Source organism: Ruditapes philippinarum, unplaced genomic scaffold (assembly GCF_026571515.1).
Source record: "Ruditapes philippinarum isolate M1 unplaced genomic scaffold, ASM2657151v2 ctg358_1_1_1_1, whole genome shotgun sequence".
NCBI classification, from domain to species: domain Eukaryota; kingdom Metazoa; phylum Mollusca; class Bivalvia; order Venerida; family Veneridae; genus Ruditapes; species Ruditapes philippinarum.
The window spans coordinates 225,261-248,838 of record NW_026866557.1 but is presented as its reverse complement, the minus strand read 5'-3'; the positions used below and the strand labels follow the sequence as shown (position 1 = coordinate 248,838).

Sequence of the window (23,578 nt, the reverse complement as noted above, 5' to 3'; positions counted from 1 at the left end):
TTTGTGTGAGTGCAACAAGTACGCTGCAAAACAATATACACAGTACCAAGGTTAGTGCAATTGTGACCAATACTACTATCCATGTATCACGCTATTGACATATATTAGATAGCACGATTTCCACGAGATAGAACCGGAGTAACATTGATTTTGGAACACCCCTCGTGTGCACAAAAACACTTTTTGTATGTGCAAACACATCAGCAATGCGTTCCCATGGTCTTCCAATTGGTAATCTTCAACGTGAAAAAAATCTTGAATTTCAAGGATTTATGTGTTAAATGAAATGTAGTGTTTATTATTTCCATAAATTTATTCATTTCATTGGTTGACCATTTATGCGAGGAGTACAACAGTTTGGGTAGCGAGATCGTCGTTTATTTTCTTTTTTAGCTAAATAGTGATTCTTTCTGGGCTAAAAGTAGATCACCATCAGCGAATTTTTTATTATGTTCATCCATAATATATGTGTAATTGCAATTAGGTTACGAGAAACACGGTTATGACCTATCAATATTTTACATGAAATATGATAAACAAGATCAAGAAGGAAAGGCGGCGTTCAAAGAACGCAACCCCCATACGACCCAGCAACAAGAACCAGTGGCAAGGAGCCCTGACGGACCCCAAACAAAAACAGGACAGGGCACAAGACAGAGCTCGGACAGGTTAATCACTAATTGATAAATAAATTGAAACTGATTAGGAATTCAAAGAAACCAAATAAATGATTGAATAACAGGCCCACAAAGTCAAAGGGCACAGGGAAAGGGGGCAAGAGACCGGGGAGGGGGGTGTTAATCAAAGAAATAAAAACTAGGGGTAAAAGGGGAAGATACTACCGTAGACGAGAAAACAACAAGGGACACAAGCAAAAGTGTCACCAAAACAGTATGAAACAACATAGACATACATCTGAGAAACACAGAGGGACGCCGCCTTGGAACGGTCAGCAGCATAATAATGACTGCTGGGGAGTTTAAACCGGTTAATGGTGCACCAAACCTCGCTCTTAGCCCCACCATGTTCCTATAAACGAGACAGTGTAAATAAAATGAATCCCCGCCAAGTGAAATTCTAACAGTTGTCATGGTAACAAAAGGTTAAATAAGTAAAACACCAAAATTATCATGTAGAAACATATAAAAGTAAACCCAATGACCATTACAAAAGTATTCAATGTCCTAAAGGAAGACAGAGCAACAAGAAAGAAAATCATCTGCAAGGGCCCGACGAAGCAAGGCAGAAGACGAGCGTTAAGACAATTCAGTCCCAAAAGGCTTTAAGAAGATATATATACTTCTATTTTTGATGTCACACCTGCATAAGTAGCAACTCTTATATGTTTTTGATACAGGACTTTGTAAGGTTATACTAAAGCAAATGCAAATATAACTTTACTCGTAAATTGGGAATGTTCTACATGATTGGTAGATGAATATGAAGACCACTGACCTTATGCGTTATAAGCGTCTATAAATGTGGTTACTCAAAATGCCATCTTTGATTTACGCAGTGACGGCTGATAAAAAACGTATTAAATATTTTTAAACATTTTGTCATTTTGGTTTTACCCTCTTTTTCGTTGTTAAATTTAAATTAGTTAATACGTTCTTTAGTTATTATCGTGTGTATATTATTAACAAACGTGACAAAACCTTTTTGTATGTGCCCTATCTTTGGTTTAAACAATGTTATGTTTTATTTTTTATTGTACTTGTACTTTATTTTACACGCATTTAAATACTGTAAATATAATCATGAAGTAATTTAGTAGAAAGTTGAAATCGTGTGGAGGAAATAAAAGTATCTTCCATAACATAATTGATAAAAATGAATAAACATATTCTCAGTATTAAATATACACTATGATTTAGATATAATTTTATTTACATTCGAATAACATGAAGCGTCTGAACCCACTCCTTATATATAAACTAACATGTAACAATTTTCAATGAAATGTTTACAACTGTATAATTTATCGGTTCAGTATTTCATAATTCAGAATTATCGATTAGAACTAGGACTAAGCCATTTTGCTCATATTGATTTTAAATTATATTCTATAAATTTTTAATTCAGACTCCACAGTTTTAGACTATAGATTGTCAGACCTTTTAAATGGTGTATCAGAAGAATATGATGGTCTATAAGTGTAACTGACTTTCAAGTACACGTCGCGGTATTTATAAATAGGTTGCAAAATTATGTGAAGAGAAGAAACATGTTACTGGCTGTAGAGTTAGCATTGACACTAAATCACATATATTTTTTGCAATGGCTTGATTATGTTGGTTTTTATTTACAATTTTGACCCATCTACAAAAACTTACACTACACTATGCAAATTATTTATGGAAACTTTTAGGTCTTTTTAAATTTGATATCCAAAACTTGGTCTTGATACATCCTGACAGAAGATAAAGTCAGCACTTCCATTTTTAAGTAAACAATAGCTGGAAATCTAATCTCAATCATTTACTTTTAACTTTATGTGATTGATTTATTTTACATCTAATAGTACAAATGAAGACGTTTGCTAAAATAGCGTGAATTATTGCGTTTTGAATATATATATATATATATATATATATATATATATATATATATATATATATATATATATATATATATATATATATATATATATATATATATATATATATATATATATATATATATATATATATATATATATATATATGTATACATATATATTTATATATACATAAAAAATCTTCTTTTAGAAAACCCAATAAGCTAGACCTTAGATGTTTAGCAAACTCCAACTGTATCGATATCGCTTGTAATGATATATCGGTTATATCGATACGTTTGTCTTGGTCCCTGCCAACTTCCATTATAACCTAACGGAAGCATCCTCGCATATATCGATATCGCATGTATCGATATTTCGGATATATCGATGTGGATTTTCAACCCCAACGCACATATATTACCTCTTAAAACGATAATTTGCTGCACAAGTTTGTTGTGGAAGAGCGGTCTCGGTCCGCTTGTTTTAATGCATAAATATCTGCTCGATTAAATACATTGACGCGGAACATGTTCTGTGCGTACGTAACTACCGTTTTGTTCTCAATACAGGTGAATTCATCTCAAAAAATAAAAGCATGGTTTTGTCCTTTTATTGTTTCCTTTCAATAACAATTTTCGTTGTAAATAAGTTTATCAGTTGGGTGGAAAAAACTTGACAAACGTATGACACGTGAGAAAAGATCTATTCTATTGTTTGTTGATAATTGCCCGGCCCATCCGAAAATCGAGGGATTAAAAGCTGTAAAACTGTTGTTTTTCCCACCTTCACATCTAAGTTACAGCCCTGTGATCAAGGGATTATCTTTTCATTCAAAAGGCATTACAGGTCACGTGTCCTTGACCATATTATTTCATGTCTAGACAAACATATCGATAAACAGATTAACATTCTAAAAGCTATACAATGGTTTTATGCGGCATGGAAAGATGTAACACCGACGTGTATCCAGAATTGTTTTAGAAAGGCTGGATTTATGAATCAAGCACAGCATGAAATTAATGCGACCCCGCAGGGGCATGTTTCCGATTCGTCTGACACAGACGAGTTCGAGGACGATGACATTCCGCTGGCTGAATTGGCATCGAAATGGAATCGCCTTAGAGTATTCAGTGACATAGACAAAAACATTTCTTTTGATGATTACATAAATGCCGATGAGAATGTTGTCTCCGTTGAGCAGAAGTCCGATAGCGATATAATAGCGGAGGTACAGCAAAAATTGAAACCCTGTCGCAGAGTGACGAAGAGAGTGACTCTGAGACTGTTGATGACCCCCACCCACCATGAATGAGTTTCTTAATGCTATAGACACTTGCAGACGCTTTGTTCTTTCTAAGTCTGATTCGTGTGATTCTGTTTTCGGATGTTAACATGAACTTGAGAAATTTTCAGTTGAAATAGGGAAAGCCAAAAAGCAGACAAAATTAACTGATTTTTTCCGACAGTGAATGTCTTTGTACATGAACAAAACTTAAACAAGATTTACCCATGAGTGTAAATAGTTAAAAAAGTAATTTAATTTTGACGTTTTTTTCCAGTGTGTAAATTTAAGCCAATGTAAGGTTACCAGTACCTGTGTACATATTACTTTCAGTTTATGTCAGTTTTGTGTTTATTTTGATGTGCAACTGATTTTTTATGCATTCAACATTGATATGCATAAAAAGAATAAAGTTTTGTCGTAAGTACATGATTGTCACATGTCTAGTATATAATGCTACTGCTTATACATGTTGAACGATGCAGTGCATCGTCAGTTAGCTACACACCGTACAGAAATTCGGTTGTAACGATATTCGGATATATCGATATAGTTTTGTTGTCCCTGAATATCGTTATAAGCGGAGTTTACTATATATATATATATATATATATATATATATATATATATATATATATATATATATATATATATATATATATATATATATATATATATATATATATATATATATATATATATATATATATATATATATATATTGTAGTTCATAAGTTATCTATGTAAAAAGTTGTTTCTGACAGGTAAAAAAATCGGAATAGCATGTGTGGTTACTGTAACATTATCGTGTTAATATTTTTTATTGCAAAAGATGCACACGTAGTTATTTATCGTTCATGAGAAGTAAATTATAGAATTGAAAATAATTATGGCAAAATGTAAACTTATTTTGACTTTCACTTTATAGTCATTGAAGGGCATAATGTCACTCACCTTTTATTAATAGTATAATAATAAACAGTAGGGCATAAACATAGGAAATATGACGCTAAATAAGAAGAAAAACTTTGAATAGCTACAATTGGCAGCACTGTTCCCCCTTCTTTTAGCTGTTTTTATCGTTTAATATTTTCATATCAGCTTGGTATCTGCCTGTTAACCTTTATCACATTTTTGCCCTTATTTTTTGTCAAGAGAAAAGGCCTAATAAAGACAAAGTGACTAATAAAGACATGTTTTAAAGTTTTAACAGCTGAAAGGAGGGCCATAGGACCAACTGTATCTGTTTAAAAAAATTATTCTTTTCTTATAAGCATGTGATTATTTCATAAATGTCTCGGCTTTTTGTTATAAAAGACGTACGCTACATGTAATTTCAGGCTTTGACGATCATGTTCGATGCTTTTGCTGTGGAATCGGTGTGAGGGAGTGGCAGGAGAATGACGATCCCTGGGTCGAACACGCTAGGTGGTCCATTACATGTCCGTTTGTAAAATATAGAAAAGGTGAAGACTTCATACAGAATATTCAACGTATGCTGGTGCGTTGGTTGATGTTTTCATAATCTACAATCTATAATCTTCGTAGTTGTTAATATTTGTAAATTTCATTTACAAAACTTTTGAAATTACAGGAAATATGAATTATAAAAACGAATGTTGTTATAATTGTTGTTATGATTGTTGACACTGTTGTTATAATTGATGATGCTGTTGGTGTTGTTGTTGTTGTTGTTGATGATGATGTTGCTTTGGATGCTGCTGTTGCTTTCGTTACCGCCACAAACGCCATTGCCATTGTTGGTGTTGTTGGTTCTCTTTTTTTCTTCTTTTTTTAATTTTGCAGTTAATTTTACCGCACTTTTACTTTTGAAAACTCAATGCGTCAACAATAAACATGTAACAAAATGCATTATTTTCAATTACTGTAACACTTGTCATTAAATTAATTATATATTCTAATAATAGAATGCTACAAGTACACAAGAAACCGTTCAGACAGACGATAATCCAACAATTTTACAATGTCAGGCTGCAAGCTACCTGTTACGACAAGGTTATTCTGAAGAAATCGTAATAACTGGAATCGCACAATTTATATCAATGAATGGTAAATAATCTCATTGTTTTGTTGTCTCATTTTTAAATTCCATTCTTATTAGTATCGTCCTCGATTATTATTAGTAGAAGTATTAGTATTATCATAACCACCGCCATCATCATCATCATCATCGTGTTATTCAAATACTTAATTTGCACCAGAAGAATTCTAAATGTTTTTACTGTTTATTTCTATATATCACAATAATCATCATCATCATAATGTTAATCAAATACTTATTTTACCGGAGAAGAACTAGGGTTAAATGTTTTGACTTTTGATCATAATCATTATAATTGTTATCATTATTTTCATTTAAAAGAGAACACGATTTCTAAGTACGGGCATGAAAATATGGGTATTTTACGTTTACCTATTTTGTAGTTTAGTCGGTAAATCAACTAGTGTCAATGGACATATTCCAATTAAAATACATGTTCTAAATGTACAAAGATTTGGTTATAAGTAAAATATATAAGGAGATAAAGGATTTTGATATATTTAGATGGAACAACTGAGTATAGGCTCATTTATTTATGTTTCCAGGGTATGAACAGATGATAAATTCACCACTGAATGTAATCGAGTTCGTACAAATGGCTCAGCCAAACCTTGTGGACCCAAATAACCAAACTGATTTGTCCAGTTTTGCTTTAGTAACTTACGGTCAAAGTGGAGGGATTCAAAACTCTGACAGTGGTACGTATTTATTTAATGAAAAATATCGATGATCAAATGTTATTTATCTAAATTGTAAGAACTAGTTTTTCTTAAAATTATTATAATATAGAGACTCTTCATCAAAAGGGACCAATGTCTTAAGACAGTTGACGAGTCCGTTATCCTACGAGACTGTTGTCTTTAAGAAACTAATATTTTCCTGAAACTGGGTCGATCTTTTAACATAAACAATACATTTTGAAAATGTATAAAATAATATATAACCTTATCTGTTTTGATGACCTATATAAATGATAAGTGAAAACGGTTTTCAGCGTTTTTCATGTTGTAAAGATACATTGTTTTATGTGAAATAATTTGTCACCGAATGAGCAAAACATAAGCAATTTTGTATAAAATACTAAACCACTGTAATTTTACTAGTGGTCAAAAAAGCAAAGGATGGTAATGAGTACAGTGTTAGATATTATAACGAATTTTTTTGAGAAATAAAAATGAAAGAATTTTTGTCGATGGGGACTTAACGGGCCTTTAATATGATAAATTTCGCCACGTGACAATTAAAACATATCAAGAAACTTGCCATATTGAATAATGACTATCTATTGTAATAAGGACTAATTATAATCAACATCCAAATACGTAATAATGGAAAGATACATTCCGTGTACAATTTAACAATTTCAAATGTTTGTAATATTTCAGAATTGTACCACCTAAGACGACGGGTTCTGGAACTAGAGACCCGATTACTTTGCAAAGTTTGCTTGCAGCAAGATGCGTGCATATTGTTCCTTCCCTGTGGTCACATGGCCTCGTGTATTGAATGTTCACATGCGTTGAATACATGTGCGATATGCAGAGCTGGTATTCAGGGAAAGATGAGGGTGTTTCCTGGTTAAACTTGGCTAAAAGAAATACGTGTGCGCGTGTGCTTTTTATGCTTCATTAAAGCGTGCGCGTAACTGCGTGTGCTCTGGGTGCGTGCGTGATTTTGTTTTGTTTTCATGAATCTCATTTCAAATAAAATAAGTAATAAAAAATATTTTGCGTTTTTCGTTGTTATTTTTTCATGTTAATTTATTTCCTTATAAACAATTTCAAATACATTGATGTACTTGTATGCATCGCCTAGAATCAAGATGAAATAGCATCGGATGCGGCCAAGTATCTGTTTATCATTTTCAAGTTTTACTCTGTTAAATATGTACACAAGCGAGGTTTTGCACAGGAATGGTTAGCTGTGCAGAAAAATCGAAAAAAAAAAATATTACCAAGACGAATGTCTGAATTACGGAAGAGCATTAGTGCCAGGTGTATGTTTTTTATTAACTCGAAATTTCGAGTTACTAACTCGAAATTTCGAGTTACTAACTCGAAATTTCGACTTACTTATCTCGAAATTTCGAGTTACTAACTCGAAATTTCGACTTACTAACTCGAAATTTCGTGTAACTTATCTCGAAATTTCGAGTTACTAACTCGAAATTTCGACTTAGTAACTCGAAATTTCGACTTAGTAACTCGAAATTTCGACTTACATTGCACGACTTTCATTGGTTGCCGGTGAAAGCAAGGATTGAATTCAAGATACTTTCTTTCGTGTGTAGCTGTTGCACATTGACAGAGCACCTTTAACATTTATTTAACAGAACAATTTTATAGGGTCAAATTGTCCACACATACTGAACATATCCTTCGCTTTTTTGTGGAGGGGGGATGTAAAATCACACTTTCCACATTTCCGTGTTAACCGGGTGTTTCTTTTTCTTAAGCACACATACAACCATCATATGGAGAAACAACAAGTCCAAAACCCACCCTATTGTAAACTGTGCAATATCATGTGTTAAATAAGTTTTAAATGACGTGTATACGCCAGTTAGTCTGTCACGTTTCTTTATACTAATAATGTTTTTGTAACATTATTCATTATTTACTAATACTTTGATTCATATTGTGTTGATAAAAGTTGATAAAAGTGATACTTGTTATAATATATATGTTGGGAACAATATAAAAGCATCCGATTTTACAAGAAATATAGTCAGTCTAACAATTTCGACAAAGGCCTCAGCACGCCCTATTTTGACCACGCCGCGATACTTTCCTCAGATGTACGGAATGCCGTTAGGGCCATTGCCTATGAATGTGTTGATCTGAAACGCGATAGTCGATAGTACGATGGTGAAAACGCGAAATCACGAAACTACGATGGTGAAAACGCGAAAGCACGATGATGAAAACGCGAAAGTACGATGATGAAAACGCGACAGTACGATACTACGATGATGAAAACGCGATAAACTATCGTGTTTTCACCATCGTACTGTCGCGTTTTCACCATCGTAGTTTCGTGATTTCGCGTTTTCATCATCGTACCATCGCGTTTTCATCATCGTGCTTTCGCGTTTTCACCATCGTAGTTTCGTAATTTCGCGTTTTCACCATCGTACTATCGACTATCGCGTTTTAGATCAACACATTCATAGGCGATGGCCCTAACGGCATTCCGTACAGATGTCCCACACGTGAAGTATAGGATCGGTTTTTTTACAGGGATGAGAAGAATATGATTAGTGAAAAGATATGTTCGAACAGATGGGATAAAATACAACGTCTTAAGAACGCCTGAACGTACAAATTAAAGGAAGCCTTGTATTTTTTAGGTCGGGTGTGTACATGCCATTACTAAGTTTAAGTTAAATTTCAATAGTTTTTGTCCAGGCACCCGTTTCTCCATCTCCATCGTTCAACGGCACTCCCTACTATATCTTATACCATATAACTAATAACTTTGGCCGGGTTAGTATGTCGAAATTTCGAGTTAGTATGTCGAAATTTCGAGATAAGTAACTCGAAATTTCGAGTTAGTAAGTCGAAATTTCGAGTTAGTAACTCGAAATTTCGAGTTAGTAAGTCGAAATTTCGAGTTAGTAACTCGAAATTTCGAGATAAGTAACTCGAAAATTCGAGTTAGTAAGTCGAAATTTCGAGTTAGTAACTCGAAATTTCGAGATAAGTAAGTCGAAATTTCGAGTTAGTAACTCGAAATTTCGAGTTAGTAACTCGAAATTTCGAGTTAATAAAAAACATACACCTGGCACTAATGCTCTTCCGTACTGTAAAGATCTTCGCAGTAAATTAATGTTGTCACGAAAATTCCGTACTAGTAGTTCTGTTTTATCCTATGACAGGACGAGTACGCTGAGATCAATGTCATATTGTGCATGGAATCTGACACTATATGAAGTTCTTACTTAGTGCTGACACGCTTGGACATTACAATGAAAGGGAGACACAGGCAAAATTTTCATTTCTTCGTTTATGATTTTTTCATTGATTACTCTGTAAATGTCATTAAAATAAATACACTAGGAACAAAACTTTACTACTTATAAAGAATACAATGGTGGTTTCCTCACTTGACCGACGTTAAGATTTCACAATAGTTGCCACAGTGAACTTTGGACACGTTAAATAATGCGTCAAATGAATGACTTAGGCTTGTAACAATCATATTCACGATATCTGTTATTGTAACTTCTGAGGTTTGTTTCAAGTCACATGGCTTGTTTTAAAACTACTCAGTGATTTCGTTCAATATATCTAGATATATTTACGCTTCAAAGCCAATATATATAGAATTAATATAGAAATCCATGATGGGACTTCAAAAATGTTATTTTAGCGTGATTTGAGTAAAACAAGGCATCAGACCCGTTACAAAATCTAACCAAATTAAGAAAAAGCACAAGTCTATGGCCTGGACAATAGTATAATGCTGTATTGTTCGTGAAGTTAGGGGTCTAGCAGCAAACATTTTCATAGGTAAGCGACAGCCATCATTTGTCTTATAGCTTTGATACATGCATGATTTTTCTTAACTTTTAGAACTGTACAAAGTGTCCATGTTTATAAAAGCCATGTCGAATTAACAGAACGAATTGTGGTAAGTTTAATTAAGTGGACAAAATCTAAAGATGTTATTATATTATATATGGCATTAAGGTTTACATGCTTTGACACAACATATATATTATGATTTTTATTTCCTTAACCAATATGGACAAAATACGTATTTAAATTATCATCAAAACTACAATCTTCGACCCACCATAAATATAGCTTTCTACATCGATTGTCTGTTACTGTCGGTTATTTTGTGGCAATATATGTAATTTTATAAAAAATATTTGTTTTGTTTAAACACCCATGCCATTTAAAAGTATCTTTTACTAGAAGGGAGTAAAAAAAACATAGCTTGAGCTAGGACCTTCAAATCGTAATTCTTAATTTGTAAATACGCATAATTCCTAGTCCCACGTCATTAAATAAAGGATACATGTTGAGTTGATTATTTTCATTAAGGCGTCCTCATCAGCATATGTGATTTCTCATTTTCAAATGATCATATTAGATGTCACAAAAACAAATTCCATGATGGAAATGCACTTTAAAGACAACCAGTCATTTAAATCCATAATAGTCACAAAATCCAAGAATTCCGTGTGCTACCGAAATTTGGATACAAAATGGCTCATAATTATGTTAGTCCTCATCATACATTTTATCTCAATTCTAACATAAATTCTAATGCCATATTTATGTTTAGTTTAATTATTTCTTCGTTTTCAGCACCTTCACTCCTGTTCATATATTTTTCACATAATTTTAAGTATTGTATAGTATTTTTAAATGTTGAATTGTCCCGTCTCACAACGGAATGATGTAAGTGATTTTTACTATAATTATTAGAAAGAAAAAAGCGAGCATAAGTGAGCGACCATGTGTGCAATTTCACTTAATTCAGTTGAGCCGCGTCACGACAAAACCAATATTATGGGTTTGCGACCAGCATGGATCCAGACCAGCCTGCGCTACCGCACAGTCTGTTCAGGATCAATGCTGTTCGCCATCCCTTTCTCCACTTGTAATAGAGTTGATAAGCGAACAATATGGATCCTGATCAGACTGCGCGGATGCGCAGGCTGGTCTGGATCCATGCCGGTCGCTAACCCATTATGTTGGTTTTGTCATGACACGGCTCATTTATCGGTTACGGCAATCAATCTCGCTTAAGCCGGCATCATGTGTGTACATGTCTTTCGATTAGTATCGTCGGACACATGTACCCACGGGCGAACCATTAACATTTATTACATGTTAATCAACCATGGGTATCTTAAAAGCTTGGGGGATATTAATCAAAGGGCTGCAAGCTCTGTGGTATTTTCTGATCTTTGCAATCTAAATTAAACTGACTATCTGTATGTATTTTCCTATATATGTTTATTTTTATATACTATAATTCATCTTACGCAGCGACTGCGTTAAGATTTTTTTTTCTATAACAGTTTGAGATTGATACATATGGAATTTTGCAGGACTAGGGTTGCATCAAAAATCATTTTTTATGACAGCCACACTTTATCCTTGCATATCGTGGCTACTTCCTTAAAAAAAAACACTTCAAAAAAAGTTGCCTCGACTAGGATTTGAACCTTAGGCCTCTCACACCCTAAACGAGCGCGATACGAGCGCGATACCCCTGCACCACGGTGAAGTAATACGTTATATGTAGCCTGAATGAAAACAAATACATTGTAATTCTAACTTGAGAATTTCCATTTCGTGTTTGTAATCCTTATCAATTTCGAGGTATTTTGTTCACGATAAACCTGTTTAACACTGATAAGAATAATTTAGCGAAAATCTTCTCGCCAAAACAGTCCGACATGTATATATTCCACTACTCGGCAGTCAGATTTATTTGTGTACTACGCCCTGGAGTATTCAGTAATCGACATAGCTAAAAATAGCATTATCATTGATTAAAATGATCTTCATCCGCGAAATTTGTGATTGTAACCTCATATTTCTATTGACTTATCTGAACTTTCAATGCACTGTAATTCGTTAAATGCCTACATTAAAAATTATTTTGTCTTTTAAATTGCTGGTTTATAAGCAGTTTCGAGTGAGATCTACTTTGCATTGTTAGGTCTGTTAGGAAATTTTGTGTTAGACCGTGGATGTTAGCTATGTATTTACTGATCTTGCGATCAGAAAATACAAAAATGAATGTCCTTATCAGCTGGGACATAAGATAACTTATCCCAGTTATCAGCAACATTTATTTTCTCAGAACGCTAAAAAGCTAATTAATATCAATAAATATTTTATTATGGTATTGATAAACGCGTTGTGCGCGCGCCTCCTAATTAAAAATAGATATTATCGATGTGTATATGAGTGATTGTTGCTGCTTTTAAAGCTGCATGCCTCTAGATGAGCAAAAATATTTCAATAAAAACAAATTTGAGTAAAATGTACTAAGATTTTAGGAAAAGTAAAAATATTCAAGATTCAAGTAATAATTTACATTGTATGTGCGATTAACGACTGATTTTTCAGTATTTATAATTATATTTCTACTGCGTTACTTACGCAGTATGGGCAATTTTTGCATATTTTGTCCTCTTTTTCATAATTTACGTGGGCTGTAAGTGCCATTGATAATTTGCAAATTGCTTACTTTTGGTTATTTCACTATATTATACAATTATTGACTAGTGAGCCATTGAATATGATGTGATATTCACCGGCAGATGACATATTTACCGAGGCGATAGCCGAGGTCAATATGACTTTCTGCCGGTGAATATCACATCATATTCAATGGTTCACTAGTCAATAATTGTTTTATTATATGAATAGGCTAAGAAATTAAAAAAAGTCACAAAAGTGCAACCTTATAATTATACATGTACAAATTTTGCTTCGTTGAAGCGCGGGAAGAAAGACGCACGTGTTAGGCGTGCAACGACTACGCAAACGCTGCGCATACAAAAATAATTCAAGTTTATACTCATTATTACGGTGTAACCCTTAAGTATAATAGTAAAGTATTGATATATTAATCGAGAAATATGCCATAAAGAAAAAAAAAGCAACAATTATTTTTTAATTAACACGCGTAATTAACAGTCTGCGGTGTATAATCATTGAATATGAGTCTCAGTCTATTTTTAGACTGGGAAAATCCAATTTAGCCAGTGAATATGATACTTCACCCAGTAAATATGATTTTATAAAAAGTTCTGTTGACTACTGTTTGGACCAATGAGATTGCAGCTATATTTAGATCATATAATAAACTACTTTAAAACACATTTTCAAAATTTTCATGAAACTTAGCATGAATCTGGAGGCGTGTTGCTTTAAACCGGCATGACTAAATGTCGGTAAGGAGATTTTCTTAAAATATTATGGTTGGAGGCATGCAGCTTTATATACTGTTTATTCCAATCAAATGATATAAAGAAATTAATGTTAATCTGGGACTTCGAATTGTTTGATTAACAAACTTAATGCTCGTTTTGGAATATCTCTCTTGCAGAGGAAATGTTTCCATATACTTACCAAAACATTAACCGAAACATTAACCGAAAATTTGATTATTGCATTTTACAAGAAACTTTCATGTAAATATCTATTTCAATATATCATTTACTGTTCTTTAAATACTGTTTGATAACATAACACAAATTGTTCCCTTTAAAAAAAAATATCCCTGATACGCCGAGAAAATGTCAATTTCTCCGGCATATAATCTTTAAAATGAGGTGTAAATAAAAAATTTATTCAATACAAATGTATAACGTTATATATAATAAATTTCATTTTGTTAAATAATTGTAATTTATTAAGATTAATTGTGCCTTTTATACAAAAATATCTCCAAATATTTTCGAATGAAACAAACCTTCCACATCTGCAAACTTGTTAAATTTTAGTTCAAATAAAAAGAGGGCATTTAATGTTGGGCATTTATTATACATTATTTGCATGTATAAAAATGTAAGGCATTTATTGTTCATTTATTGTACATTATTTACATGTATAAAACTTGTCTATTTCCATTTGTATAAATATTTAATTTCAGAACGTTGTTTGTTTGTTGTTGTTGTTGTTGTTTTGTTTTGTTTTGTTTTTTGTTGTTGTTTTTTTTGTTGTTGTTGTTTTGTTGTGGGGTTTTTTTTGTTGTTTTTTTTTGAAGGGGGGGGGGTATTTTTGTTTTGTTTTGTTTTTTTTTTGGGGGGGGGTAAATGTTTGATGAAAATAGAAAAAGATAATGCAACTTAGTTTTACTAGTGAAAAGTTGGCAAATTCCGATTTTTTGTTTCGAGCTGAGATAACTGGACAGCCGAGTTATTTTAAGGGCTCAGCTCGCCCAGGGTGACAGACTGTCCAATAGCTGACTCCAGTATAATAATCCCTTCAAATGTTATTTTCGGGGTAGGACGTATAATTTATATCATTGTAAACATCAGATCACATAATAAATTTACTGTAGCGAAACTTGGTTATCCCCCCCCCCCTTAAACACACAAACACCTTAATACGTCCTATCACGAAATTGGGTCAAATTATATTATTCTATTTATAATCTGCTGGGTTTCCCAATCGTTTTTTATTTATAATCAGCTGGTTTAACCGTCACACATATAAATAGATTTCGAGGGTTTTCTCGAATTTTCATACACATATATAAATCCACGATTTGAGGCGTATCATCATTATCTCTACATGGTTAGAAGTTAATAGCGAGAAATATGGATACAATTTCGCATGTTATAGCTCCCGAATGGGGAAATGGAAAACAAACATATGGTGCGCGAGGGAAACATATGATAAAGGGAGATGCAATGAACAAAGAATGGGCAAGATTTCAATCATACATAAACTTTCCGAGGGAGTCAGTTGCTAGTCCATTACGGTTGGCAAATGCAGGATTCTATTACAGTGGATCAGGAGAAGAAGTTGAATGTTTTTGTTGTGGGCTGAGAACTGGTGTTTGGACAGAGGATGAGACACCATTAGATGTTCATCAGCGCCTTTCTCCACATTGTAGGTTTATTTGTGGTGAAGAAACTACTAATGTTGCCGTAAATGGAGAAAATAGGCTGAAATCAGTTACAAATTGTTCAAAAGCTTCAGATTTAACCAATGACAATAAAAGACCAGTAACTAAAACAGTGTTGCAGCAATCAGAAAACAATTCGGGACTCAATACATGTCAGCCTACTGATCAGGCTGCTGAACATGCCTTGACTGAGACACCAACGACATCCTACCAAACTCATAATAATGAAGCAACTAATTTACCCGCTGCAATTAATGGACACATTGAACGTTATCCAGGAATAAAAGGTTCAAGACCTAAACATCCCGACTATGCTCTGTTCAGTGCACGGCAAAGTTCATTTTCTTTGTGGCCGGAAAACCATGAAATAGACCCAGCAATTTTATCGCAAGCAGGATTCTACTTTGCAGGTTTGTAAAACTTACATTTATAAAAGCTGACGCTGAATGCGATATTTATCCATTTGATACCAAACAAAACTATAAAGATTTTTCATGCTATAAATGACAAATTGTGTTATGTGTATTTTCATGAAATAACGTGTATTTTCATGAATTAACAAGTGAATATAACATTAACTTAAATTTCAAATTATTATACACATACATATTTTTCAAAATTACAATTCAATCTAACAATGCATCATTTATTTCAGGAATGGGGGATTGTGTTCGGTGTTTTTTCTGTGGCGGAGGAATGAAGAATTGGGAAGGCGAAGACAACCCATGGGTCGAGCATGCAAGATGGTTCCCAGATTGTGAATATGTAAAACTCTGCAAGGGCAACTCATTCTCCAACATTTGCAATTCTGCAAAGCTCTCTGATAATGCCGTAATAAATGAGGTAAGGTTTTCCTTGTTTACTATTTTACTCTTTTTTCCACATAATATATTGCAAATTGTATTATTTAAGAGTTCAACTTTAAAGTGATATTATTATGAGTAAAGTTTATAATTATTTTCTTCTTGTTGCTTGACAAGATTTATAGCTGAAATTATTATTTCCGTATAACATTATTGTACTTTACCTAGTTAATCTAATGGAATTTGTTGTATTATTTTTTTTCAGTCTCAACAACATGTTGAAAATATTCCTGATGATCAGACCATACTGGATATCAACTGTGTCGCCGCCAAACTTGTTTTAGCCATGGGTTATACTCAACATGATGTTGAAAACGGTCTCATGTCAGCTCGTAAAAAATATGGTAAGCACATTTAAAAGATGTTTGCCGTTTAATTGACACTGCAAGGAAATTTTTCATTTTCCCCTCTTTTTATTACATTGTCAGCTTTTAAAGAGTTATTGTGTATTCTGTAACAGTAATGACTTTTTATCTAAAACTCTGGATAGTGGCAATGAAATATTTTACTTAATTAATTTTATAACAACAAATAATTAAGATGTATGGGTTTAGAAATTTTTCCATTACGGATTTAAATAATAATAATCATAATAATAATAATAATAATAATAATAATAATAATAGTACTGTAATAATGATAATAATAACACAATATACACATTTCTTACGATATGTAAATATAATGAATAAATAATGTGATTCCAGGTTCTTCCGAGATGAAAGCACAGTACATCATTGAATTTTTACAAGAAATAAACAAAGAAGTACCGAATAAGCAACAAACAGTCAGTGGAAAACCCGAAATTACTGAACATGAAAGTAACGTGGCCTCCGGTGGAACTAGCAGTAATCTATATAAGACTGTCAATGACGTCACTGTTAAAGATACTAACACGAGAATTAAATCAGGTAATTAATATAAGATTTGAAAAAAAAACAACATTGTTTATTTAAGCACCCATATAGACAATTTAATTTAAAATAAAGAATTTAAAGGTTTACAGCTTTAAAAAAATCACTTTAAAATAAGTCTTCTCCTAGTTTTATGTTGTTCAATTTCTTATTGTAATGTAAAAGTACATAATTAGCTGTGAGTACATGATTCCTGTTTTTATTTTCAGAAAAGCAACATTTACTTGAAGAAAACCGAAGATTGAAGGCTCTGATGACATGTAAAATTTGTTTGGACAAAGAGGCAGTTGTGGCCTTTCTTCCTTGTGGGCATTTAACATCTTGTGAACAGTGTGCAAAGTCTCTGAAAAAATGTGCTATTTGTCGAAAAGATGTTGCAGCGACAGTAAGGGTGTATCAGGCATGAACGTGTCCGTTCTCGGATGGTAAATCAGTGCGATCCTGGCATCGAGTCTAGATCGAAACCCACTGATCGACACGTATCAAGTTTCGCTCACAGAGGTTGTTAGAAAGGGATCGAGACGGGGAGAGATCATGATACAAGTATGAGATCTTGTACATATAGCGGGAGAGACAGAATAGGGAGAAGAAAGAATCAAATAAAGATCATAAAACATTCAGTTATGTGTGAATGAAAGAAACTGAATATGATATTAATTTTATAGAAGTTATGATTTTTGCAAAGAATATATGTTTTACAATGGAAGGCAGCTATATATTGACTCTTTACACCAATCAGTATTATTTACATTTATATAATTGTACTTAACTTATACGTTTTATTTTGTATTTATATATATTAAATTTATTGTGATTATAATGTACAAGAATAAATATTTTAGTACGAATGAGATTATAATTATTGTTTCTGAAAAACCCAACTAAATTTAGACTTTGGAAAAAACGGAACAATCATTATCTATAAATAGATTTCTATTTATAGATGTAATTTTCAATCGCAACTTATCGGCCATTTCCGTCACTCTTCGGATCAATAGCCGAAGACAATCCGATTGGTGTACAATCGGAACATCTCGGCTTTTATTGACTATCCGAAATTTGAGGCGGGAAAGACAAAATAGAGAGAAAAAAAATCAAACAAAGATCATAAAACATACTGTTTTATATGATTGGAATTTAATAGAAATCAAGAGAAGATGTGATTGCTGAACAAGCTACACTGCACTGCAGTACTTATTATTATGGGAGGTATCACAAATTTCGACATCTACTATATTCATCGAATTAGATCTACAATAATGATGAACGACATGATCTAATGATAGTGCATTTCAAAAGAATTTAAGAAAAAATAAAAAAGATGTAGAGCAAAACTTATTATATGTCCCTGGAAGTGTACTGATCATATATATCAAAAAAACTTAATATAAGCCGTTTTGAAAAAAAATCATATTTCAACATCTATTATTTATAGATGTTGAAATATGATTTTTTTTCAAAACGGCATATATTAAGATTTTTTGATATATATGATCAGTACATGTCCTGGGATTGACAAATATGCATTTTATTTGGATTTTAAAGGCGTTTTGAGCTCCAAACCCCAAGCGTCTGTGACATATTCTATTCGAATTTAGATCTAACAAAATAAATGATGAACGACAATGATCTAATGATTAGTGCATTTTCAAAGAAATTATCAAGAAGAAAATAAAAAAACAAGAATGTAGAGACAGAAACACTTATTATATGTCTCTGGTAGAGGGTGATAGGAAACTATAATTATACGAGTATTTTTATGTAATCCGGAAAAAATAATGTGTACGTTGATTTATTATACACAGCGCATATGCATTAAAGCCGTTTCCGATTTTACAAGGCCCCATTTTGACGAAATAAAGACACATCTATTTGTAAGCTAGCTGACATAAAAACCTTGTTATATCACGGCTTTAATAAAGATTAATCAACTGTTTATAAAGCCTTCTTCATATCTCATTAATTATAATATTATTAAAGAATATTGACCCAATTATTGTCAAACTTGGGAACTATCTAATTTATGTGATATTATTTGATATAATGACTTGACGAGATATGTGCCACCGTTACGCAACCAGACAAGTCTGTATTTTGTGTTAGCCGTGATGTCTAAAAATAAATAATATACCTAGATCTACTGTTGCATGCTAAATTTCATCACTTGGTATTCCAATCCTTCACCTTATATTGACAATGGGGAGTTCAATGTTAAAAGCAAAGTAAGTTCATTACAAAAATCCAGCCGGATCAAAGTTTAAAGTTTTAGAATTGTAACACTATAATATGGTTCATTTACCCTATAAATGTACATGTATTTGTTACTTCAAATTATCTGCACTGTGGTATCTTCAGGATGATAATTGCAATCTAATGTAAGCAGTTTTGACATATTTTAGCTACCCAGCCAGGACTACTTATAAGTGTAAGAAATGATGTATTATTTCGCAGATCGAAGAAAATACTTTTTTCCCTTCAGTAATGCACTAATTGACAAGTACATCAACGCAGTTCAAACACCATGAATTCAATTGTACTACATGCGAATTGTATTGAAAATGAGTTTTTTTAAGTATGTATATACAGTTAATTAATAAAAAGAGTGTTTGTGTATACAGTAAAACAATGGGTTTATAGAAAACAATGAACATTCACTCTAAATTTCCAACAAAAATAATTTTATCTTTATCTACTTCATATATAATGTTCAGGTTTTAAGATTGGGTTTCAAGGTCATCACTCTCTAATTCCTCGTCGCTACGCACGTCTTTTAGTTCACCGTATCTCAGCTTATTTATAATGACCTCAAATATCATATATGTCCACATCACATGCAATATCATTAGGATGTATAGAAATGAATTGAAAAATATCACAGTGTACTTAGTGACCGGTAGGTATACTTGTGCCTCAAAGGTTGTACTGTAGAGAAGTATAAATGGGTATATACCGTCTTTGGTTGACATCCAAACGAAGATAAAAATCACAAAAATAATCTCAGATGCCCGTTTTCTTTTGCTATATACCAGGAGTTTTCCTAGGTCTACCCATGGATCGGAGGCGTCATGAACTAAGAGGACAAGTGAACCGATTCTCACAAAATTTAGAACCCATCCAAAGTACATGAGAACTATTGTGCAAAAATGATGGATTGCAGAAAGCCAGAAGTCTTTCCTTTTAAAGTCCATTAACAAATTGAAAATAAGATGCCAATATATTGAAAGTTCAAAGATGAAGTAACAATAAATGTCACGTGACACATGATGGTTAGGCCAATCTATCCATGCATATTTTGTTTCCCAGAACCACTCTTTGTTCCACAGGAAAAGCAAGCCAATCATAAACGAAGAACCTCGAACCAAAAGATGCCATGAACTTTCTGTAAATCGTTGAATATCGGTTAGACCATCTTTCTTCGCCCTTTTCCGGAACCATATTTCAATTTGCCGAACAGATAAGTCCGTCTGCTTAGAAAGGTTCTCTAAAACTCGTTTGTCGTTCTGGCAACCGGTTTTATAAGCTTTTTCGAGTACGGGACATTCCGGGACATAAACAGGTTTCGTTTTTGGAACCCCAACGTAATATCCAAGATTGAGAAGAATGGTAGATTGAAGAAATCGACGGGCACAAATCAGAACAAGTCCCAATGGTATCGACCATATCAAATTTATAGGTTGTGGAAAATATTCTCCCTTTTCGGCGTCTGTTGTCAAATTACTCCATCTAATTTTATTTGAAAACCACAAGTTTTCATTCGAAAACAAATCAGAGAAAGGCATTTTTAATTCACAATTCTATTTTTTTTTCGCCGTTAATTAAATCTGTGACAGATATTTAAGTTATCAATATATGACCTAAAACTCACCAACACCTTTATCATTATCGTATATCTTAGCTATCAGTCGATGACCTTATCTGAAAAGTGTGCTATATTTCATTTACCTTTAACATGAACGTGACAACAGAACGGACGAATACTAACACCAAATACGCTCAAATTATTGAATGGAACAGCCCAACTAATCATCCTCAATTTGTCAGAACCCTAGAATGCACATTATGCTCTATTGCTGCTTATTGAATACTAAGATCTTTAGCAAAATATCATATATGAAAACTTTTCTAATCTTTGAAAGGTAACTATGTTGAGATAATATCATTTTTGATAATTAACCGATTTAGTGATCATAATTACAGAAGGCATAAGCTACATATGCTGGCTAAAATATTATTTTCTTATACAGTGTGGATAAGATCAAAGATTACTTATGACATGTAACATCGGCAATTTTAATTCTTCTCTCGCTTGCTTTTGCAGTCATTTTGAATTCAGCAGATAAAGTTCACCCGAACATACACAAGTTCTAGTATGTTCCATCTGGCCTTGAAAAAAAAGAATTATTTTGTCCAAGGTTATATCAAAGATAAATTATGTTCTTGTGTGTACACATCGGCTAACTGATCATTTTTGGAGGGTCAGAAAAATCGAACAACTCAGCTTTTTCCGACAACTCAATAACAAGTCGCCCTAGATGTTACGATTGCCGAGTCGACAGAGCTGGTGATTTATGGAAATTTCCGACCGTTTTGGTGTGTGTGTGTGTGTGTGTGTGTGTGTGTGTGTCTGTGTGCGTGCGTTTTTTTCTGGTATATTTTTTTATTCGCGAAATCAGTCTAACTGAAAATTTCAACAATGGACTGTAAATTTTAAATGGAATAAAGAAATGATACTGACATCTGAAGCGCCTAATATGGTGTCCAACATTCAGCGATCTAGTGATGATACAGAGATTTATATTCCTATTTCAGCTACTGTTTACTTACAAGACACTTTCTCTTCTCGTAGTAATTGAAATATAAAAATCTTAATGTGATGTTGAAATCGTGATTAGTTGAAATCGTGATCGTGTAAATAAAGATGAAATCGTGATTTCCTTAACTTATATTACATATATAAAGCTCCATGGTCGTACAGTTGAACCCGTGAATTCGTGAAATCTAAATAGTGCAATCATGAAGTTTATGCAGAGAAACATCTGACTTGCGCATTTGACAAACACATGTATAACAAAAATTATATGTTTGAACATTGATAAAATTTCCATTTGTTTGTGTGTGTGTTTTTTTGTGTTTGTTTTTCTTTTTTTGTTGTTGTTCTTGTTTTCATTCATCAATCTGAAAAAGAAAACAATCTTTAACCAATCGTAATGTTACTCACAACAGAAATGTCACCTATTGCTATTTATACACAGACTATAACCTTTTTCAGGGTCTTCCAAAGACCCTGCTTTTTGTACGTTTAGAAACGCATTATGTAAAGAAACGATTGTGTCCAAAAATAAGTAAATATAATAGTCAAAAGTTCGGATGTATTTTTGTTGTTGCGATATTCTACGATCATTTGTAAAATAATTTCAGTTTTGCAAGATACGTTTACATTACTGGGGAATTTGCTGGCTTGCAACTTTCAAGATAGATAAACTGGGAAAACCAGATAAAGTGGGAAAACAAGAAGTAATCTATTTTTAGCGTTCTTATTTTCTCATGTACTAGAGTACAATCAGTTTGTCCTAAAAGAAGGTCAAGTAGTTTGTGAGATTGCTTAGGTTATCTAGGATGGGCCAATTAACCATCCTGGGAATTATTATAATAATAAGTATATAATTCATGTACTAGGAAAATATTGAAAGTCCTTCTATTGTAATACAACCATCATTTCAGTACGACAAAAACAAATGTTGCCAAATATATACTAAATCACTGAAATCCTTCAAAAGTCCAATAATTTTATTTTTAAAATTCTTAAAAAGTGAAATAGCTCTATCAGCAATTATTTAATTCAAGATGTAACATGCTGACATGCCAAATATAAACACAGTCACTCAAAATCCTTCAAAAGTTTTGCCACAGAAACTTATTTTCTATGTAAACGGACATCCATACTCTAATAAATGTATAAGGTCTGGAAGATTTGGGCGTATAAAACAACAAATTACAACAACTTTCTCACGAAACAAACTTACATAAGTCTTCCTTTTCAATCCGTATTATGTCATGCTGTTGTACATACATGTATATGTTTCAACTATACATGTATACAATAAATACTGATTAAAAATCAGTTATCTCTATTGACTATCCTATTCCATATCTTACATTAAGGACCGCATTATAAGTAAAGAAAAATTCATTCATCAATTTTTGCTCTATTTCATCATTCAAGTTCATAAATAGATTCAGTTTTTAGTTACAACCAAAATGTGTCATTTAATTTCCAAGAACTAGTCATTGCTATGACTTGTTATA

General features: G+C 32.7%; 3 protein-coding genes across 3 annotated transcripts in view; 2 read left to right on the top strand and 1 right to left on the bottom strand.

The window, feature by feature from the left end:
• LOC132732903 (baculoviral IAP repeat-containing protein 2-like) overlaps positions 1 to 7,568 on the top strand; it is a 29,416-nt gene extending 21,848 nt beyond the window's left edge. Inside the window, exons 3-6 of the mRNA XM_060719431.1 lie at positions 5,165 to 5,325; positions 5,753 to 5,894; positions 6,432 to 6,584; positions 7,272 to 7,568. Of these exons, the coding sequence (XP_060575414.1) occupies positions 5,165 to 5,325; positions 5,753 to 5,894; positions 6,432 to 6,584; positions 7,272 to 7,468 (653 nt within the window). The 3' untranslated portion in view covers positions 7,469 to 7,568. The remainder of the gene's footprint in view (positions 1 to 5,164; positions 5,326 to 5,752; positions 5,895 to 6,431; positions 6,585 to 7,271) is intronic.
• A 7,570-nt stretch (positions 7,569 to 15,138) lies between these two features.
• LOC132732879 (baculoviral IAP repeat-containing protein 7-A-like) lies at positions 15,139 to 18,123 on the top strand. Its single transcript, XM_060719406.1, has 5 exons — positions 15,139 to 15,905; positions 16,151 to 16,338; positions 16,564 to 16,702; positions 17,066 to 17,269; positions 17,482 to 18,123. Exons 1-5 carry the CDS (start codon positions 15,185 to 15,187, stop codon positions 17,676 to 17,678), a joined length of 1,449 nt encoding a protein of 482 aa, XP_060575389.1. The 5' UTR covers positions 15,139 to 15,184; the 3' UTR covers positions 17,679 to 18,123.
• A 1,680-nt stretch (positions 18,124 to 19,803) lies between these two features.
• LOC132732908 (ceramide synthase 5-like) lies at positions 19,804 to 21,254 on the bottom strand. The gene has a single exon (XM_060719436.1). The coding sequence runs from the start codon at positions 21,049 to 21,051 to the stop codon at positions 19,987 to 19,989; it is 1,065 nt and encodes a 354-aa protein (XP_060575419.1). The 5' UTR covers positions 21,052 to 21,254; the 3' UTR covers positions 19,804 to 19,986.
• Between the last annotated feature and the right edge of the window lie 2,324 nt (positions 21,255 to 23,578).